General features: G+C 41.7%; 1 protein-coding gene across 1 annotated transcript; it reads right to left on the reverse strand.

Annotated features, from left to right (window-relative positions):
• Window positions 1-307: 307 nt before the first annotated feature.
• Window positions 308-2,455, reverse strand: LOC130855652 (regulator of MON1-CCZ1 complex-like). Its single transcript, XM_057739522.1, is given in 2 exon segments — window positions 308-1,901; window positions 2,135-2,455. Coding segments are annotated over 2 exon segments (1,854 nt in total). The 3' UTR covers window positions 308-368.
• Between the last annotated feature and the right edge of the window lie 2,838 nt (window positions 2,456-5,293).

The raw sequence follows: 5,293 nt of genomic DNA on the forward strand, positions 1-5,293 counted from the left end.
AACTCAATAGTAGTAAAGCAACCAATAAAAAAAACTGAGCAAAAGATTGGAACAGACATTTCACCAAAAGAGATATATAGTGATTCCAAATACGTGGCTGAAAGGAAGCTCTACTTCATTAGTTATTAGAGAAATGCAAAAACACAATGAGATGCCACTGTTTACCTATTAAATTGACTTAAAGCAAACAGACTGACAATTTCCAGCATTGGCAAAGATGTCCAAAGTTAAGTCTCTGATATACTCTCTCCATTATGTAATCTAAGAGAGTAACCAACTTTTTTTTTTGTAGTTTAAAGAGCTTTATTAACGCAATAAATTAACTTTGTACACATTTTATATATATATAAAAAAACTAGCAAGTGACCTCAGAATGTTGTAGGCCTCATTAGAGCTTGGTCTCCAAAAACTTGTTTGAAAAAAGCAACATGTTCTTCACAGTGTTCTCCTGGTGTGAAACTAGGGTTCCCTCGCAAACGCTGGTTTCGCTGTTCAAAAAACCGGAATATAGTGTAGAAAAGTATATGATCTTCAGTCTGCTTTTCACCATCTAAAAATTTTCATGCAGAAATGCTTTCGTGGCCACCAACACCCCGGATAAACCTTAAGGCAGTTAACACTTGGTGTTTGGAAAGGAGAACTTCTACTATTTCATCATTTGCTGTGGAAAGTCGCTTCAACATGTCCAGAGACAGCTGATGAGCTGGAGGATAAAAGCTTTCTAGGGACAGCAGCAGACAAGCTAAAGGCTTCGAGTCGCTAAGGACATGGTACTTCAGGAACTGGTGTAGCGTGTAGAAGAGATTGTGTTGGACAAGTGTCTTGATGACAAGCTCATGTAACTAATGCTGTACTGTGATCTGGAACTGGTTCAGAGAGCGGATATACTCCATGAGCACAGCTATCAGGAACTTATGAGGCGTCTCCATCGTGTAACTCTGCTCAGCGTCCAGGTACTTTTTATACTCCTGGTTGAGTTTGTCAAAAACAGTGGCTATCACAGGCAGCGTAGATCTGTCTGACTCTGTCAGCATCTGCGAGCACACTGACAGGATGACCATCTTGCATTCCTTTCTCTGAAGGAGGAAGTCCATGAGTCTTCCTTTATCTGGCAAGAGGTTTACGATGGGCTGAAGTTTCACTTGGAGGTTCCAGAGGTAACCCTGGCTCACGCTGATGATGATGTCGGGCTGAAAGACGATCCAGGATGAAGAATAGAGTTTACACGGGACGGGGGACTGGCTGGTCACAGGAGCAGGACCTGCTGCGGGAATCTGATAGGGCTGAATGGATCGATCTGGAAGCACCGGGTGATGGAAGGTAATGGTGCCATCGAACTCCCCCCTCAGCTTGATATCAAATATCACCGACATCTCTGTGTCCTGATGGTGAACGACCACCAGGTTGTCCACCATGTTTAGGGAAAACTTCCCTGTCCGGTTTAACTTCAGTATGTGCATCTTTTTACAGGCACCTTCTCGTGGTAGGTGATATAGGACTACCTCTGCTCCGGTACTATGGGAGGTCCAGGAATGATGCCTCAGGAAGAGAATGTATAGCTGTCCATATATCGTTGCCATGGCAATGTCTCTCTCTGATAGGCTCAGTTTATTTGACTTAGGTGCAGCTGGTAATTCAATCTCAAACTTGGGCAGCTTCGACATAGTGCCAGCCTGGAAATAGAAAGGCTGCAGCACATTTCCAAGCACCGTGGTGGAGAGGAGAATCACAGTGCCCTCGGGACAGTACGTGTACCAGTGCACATCGATGTTCTGGCTCTTTAGGAGTTTCAGATTCCGTTTCTCTGGTAATACCTGGTAAAATTCGATTCCTTGATCTGTGATGAAGGCAATTTCAGTAGAGCTGGTCCAGCAGAACCCTAGTATGCTGGCGTTCTTGGTCTGGCTCAGTGTTCAGCATCCCTCATCCATTTAATCCTTCCACCTCCATATTACAGATGAAGAAACAGGCTTTAAAAGCTTTAAGAAGAGTCCAAAGTCAGAACCAACGTTAAGGTAGATCGCAGTGCTCAAGCACAATCTGCTTCCAAGTTCGTGCTCTCAGTCACCACGCCACCCTGAGCCTCTTCCCCCGGAGGTAATGCCCACCAGCAGGGAAAGGATGGGGCCCATACCTTGCACTCCTGAGTGTACTCCAGCTGAAAACTATCCGGGATAAAGTTAGAAAAATCCACAGTCTTTGAGGTCCTCTGAAAAGCCAGGATCTTATTTTCCAAGGAAAACTTAATGTACTTCACTTCTCCTTTGTCCTCCATTCTAAATGAGATGGGATTCCTGTCATCTGGGCCTTTAACTACCACGCCAGTAGCTCCACCAGATCGAACAGCAAACACCTGCTTGTTGGCCTCATCGAAGAAGATGCAGTTGACCGGGTTCGCCTTCTCGAAGTGCACCGGCCACTCGCACAGCTCCAGGTAGTAGTCCTCCTCGCCCATGGAGGGCGCCGCAGCGGCGGCGGTGGGCCCGGGGGTGGCCGCCAGCGTGGAGCCGGGTGAGCGGCGCCAGGCGCGGGGTTGAGAGTAACCAACTTTTCTCCTTCTCAATTTCCACATCTGTAAAATCTGGTTATTAATGACTACCTACCCTGTATATCCTATTGGGCTGTTGTGAGAAACAAATGCAAAACATATAGGAAACATTTTGTAAAATACTAAGTATTTTGCTAATGTGAGAGATATTACTGTAGTATAATTTCAGTGAGGTTAATAGGAAACATTCAAAATATAAATGCTAAAAGCATAATGATAATCTACTGGTATATGAGGGATATTTATATCATTTATTATACAAAAGTCTTGAAAGATGTAAAGGAACCACCATTGTCAAGTAAACATGGCAATGCTATTAATGCTAGCAATTGCTTTTTTTTTTTTTTTTGGGGGGGGGGGTACACCAGGTTCAATCATCTGTTTTTATACACATATCCCCGTATTCCCTCCCTTCCTTGACTCCCCCCTCTCGAGTCCCCCCCACCCTCCCTGCCCCAGTCCTCTAAGGCATCTTCCATCCTCGAGTTGGACTCCCTTTGTTATACAACAACTTATCACTGACTATTTAACAGTTGGTAGTATATATATGTCTGTGCTACTCTCTCGCTTCATCTCAGTTTCCCCTTCAACCCCCGCCCCCTCCCATATCTCGAGTTCTCCAGTCCATTCTCTGTATCTGCATCCTTGTTCTTGTCACTGAGTTCATCAGTACCATTTTTAGATTCCGTATATGTGAGTTAGCATACAATATTTGTCCTTCTCTTTCTGACTTCCTTCACTCTGTATGACAGATTGTAGTTCTATCTGCCTCATTACATATAGCTCCATCTCATTCCTTTTTATACCTGAGTAATATTCCATTGTATATATATGCCACATCTTCTGTATCCATTCATTTGTTGATGGGCATTTAGGTTGCTTCCATGTCCTGGCTATTGTAAATAGTGCTGCAATAAACATTATGGTACATGTTTCTTTGGGGATTATGGTTTTCTTTGGGTATATGCCCAATAGTGGGATTACTGGATCATATGGTAGTTCTATTTGTAGTTTTTAAGGAACCTCCAAAATGTTTTCCATAGTGGCTGTACCAACTTACATTCCCACCAACAGTGCAGGAGAGTTCTCTTTTCTCCACACCCTCTCCAACATTTGTTGTTTCCAAATTTTGTGATGATGGCCATTCTGACTGGTGTGAGGTGATACCTCATTGTGGCTTTGACTTGCATTTCCCTGATGACTAGTGATGTTGAGCATCTTTTCATGTGTTTGTTGGCCATCTGTAGGTCTTCTTTGGAGAAATGTCTATTTAGGTCTTCTGCCCATTTGTGGATTGGGTTATTTGCTTTTTTGGTATTCAGCTTCATGAGCTGCTTGTATATTTTGGAGGTTAATCCTTTGTCCGTTGTTTCATAGGCAACTATTTTTTCCCATTCTCAGGGTTGCCTTTTAGTCTTGTTTATAGTTTCTTTCGCTGTGCAAAAGCTTTTAAGTTTCATGAGGTCCCATTTGTTTATTCTTGATTTTATTTCCATGATTCTAGGAGGTGGGTCAAAAAGGATCTTGCTTTGATGGATGTCATAGAGTGTTCTGCCTATGTTTTCCTCTAGGAGTTTGATAGTGTCTGGCCTTCCATGTAGGTCTTTAATTCATTTTGAGTTTATTTTTGTGTATGGTGTTAGGAAGTGTTCTAATTTCATTCTTTACATGTTTCTGTCCAATTTTCCCAGCACCACTTATTGAAGAGGCTGTCTTTTTTCCATTGTATATTCTTGCCTCCTTTGTCAAAGATAAGCTGCCCATATGTATTTGGGCTTACTTCTGAGTTCTCTATTCTATTCCATTGATCTTCCTTTCTGTTTTTGTGCCAGTACCATACTGTCTTGATCACTATGGCCTTGTAGTATAGTTTGAATTCAGGAAGTCTGATTCCACCAACTCCATTTTTCCTTCTCAAGATTGCTTTGGCTATTCGGGGTCTTTTGCGTTTCCATACAAACCGTAAGATTTCTTGTTCTAGTTCTGTGAAAAATGCCATTGGTAATTTGATTGAGATTGCATTGAATCTGTAAATTGCTTTGGGTAGTACAGACACTTTCACGATGTTGATTCTTCCAATCCAGGAACATGGTATGTCTCTCCATCTGTTTGTGTCATCTTTGATTTCTTTCATCAATGTCTTAAAGTTTTCTGCATACAGATCTTTTGCGTCCTTAGGCAGATTTATTCCTAGGTATTTTCTTCTTTTTGTTGCAATGGTGAATGGGAGAATTTCCTTGATTTCTCTTTCTGCTCTTCCGTTGTTAGTGTATAGGAATGCAAGAGATTTCTGTGCATTAATTTTGTATCCTGCTACTTTACTAAACTCATCAATTAGTGCTAGCAGTTTTCTGGTAGAGTCTTTAGGGTTTTCTATATATAATATCATGTCATCTGCAAAGAGTGACAATTTTACTTCTTCTTTTCCAAATTGTACTCCTTGTATTTCTTTTTCTTCTCTGATTGCTGTGGCTAAAACTTCCAAAACTATGTTGAATAATAGTGGTGAGAGTGGACAGCCTTGTCTTGTTCCTGTTCTTAGAGGGAATTCTTCCAGTTTTTCCCCATTGAGAACGATGTTGGCTTTTGGTTTGTCATATATGGCTTTTATTATGTTGAGGTAATTTCCTTCTATGCCCATTTTCTGGAGAGCTTTTATCATAAATGGATGTTGAACTTTGTCAAAAGCTTTTTCTGCATCTATTGAGATGATCATACGGTTTTTATCCTTCAATTTGTTGATAT

Source organism: Hippopotamus amphibius, chromosome 6 (genome assembly GCF_030028045.1).
Source record: "Hippopotamus amphibius kiboko isolate mHipAmp2 chromosome 6, mHipAmp2.hap2, whole genome shotgun sequence".
Taxonomy (NCBI): domain Eukaryota; kingdom Metazoa; phylum Chordata; class Mammalia; order Artiodactyla; family Hippopotamidae; genus Hippopotamus; species Hippopotamus amphibius.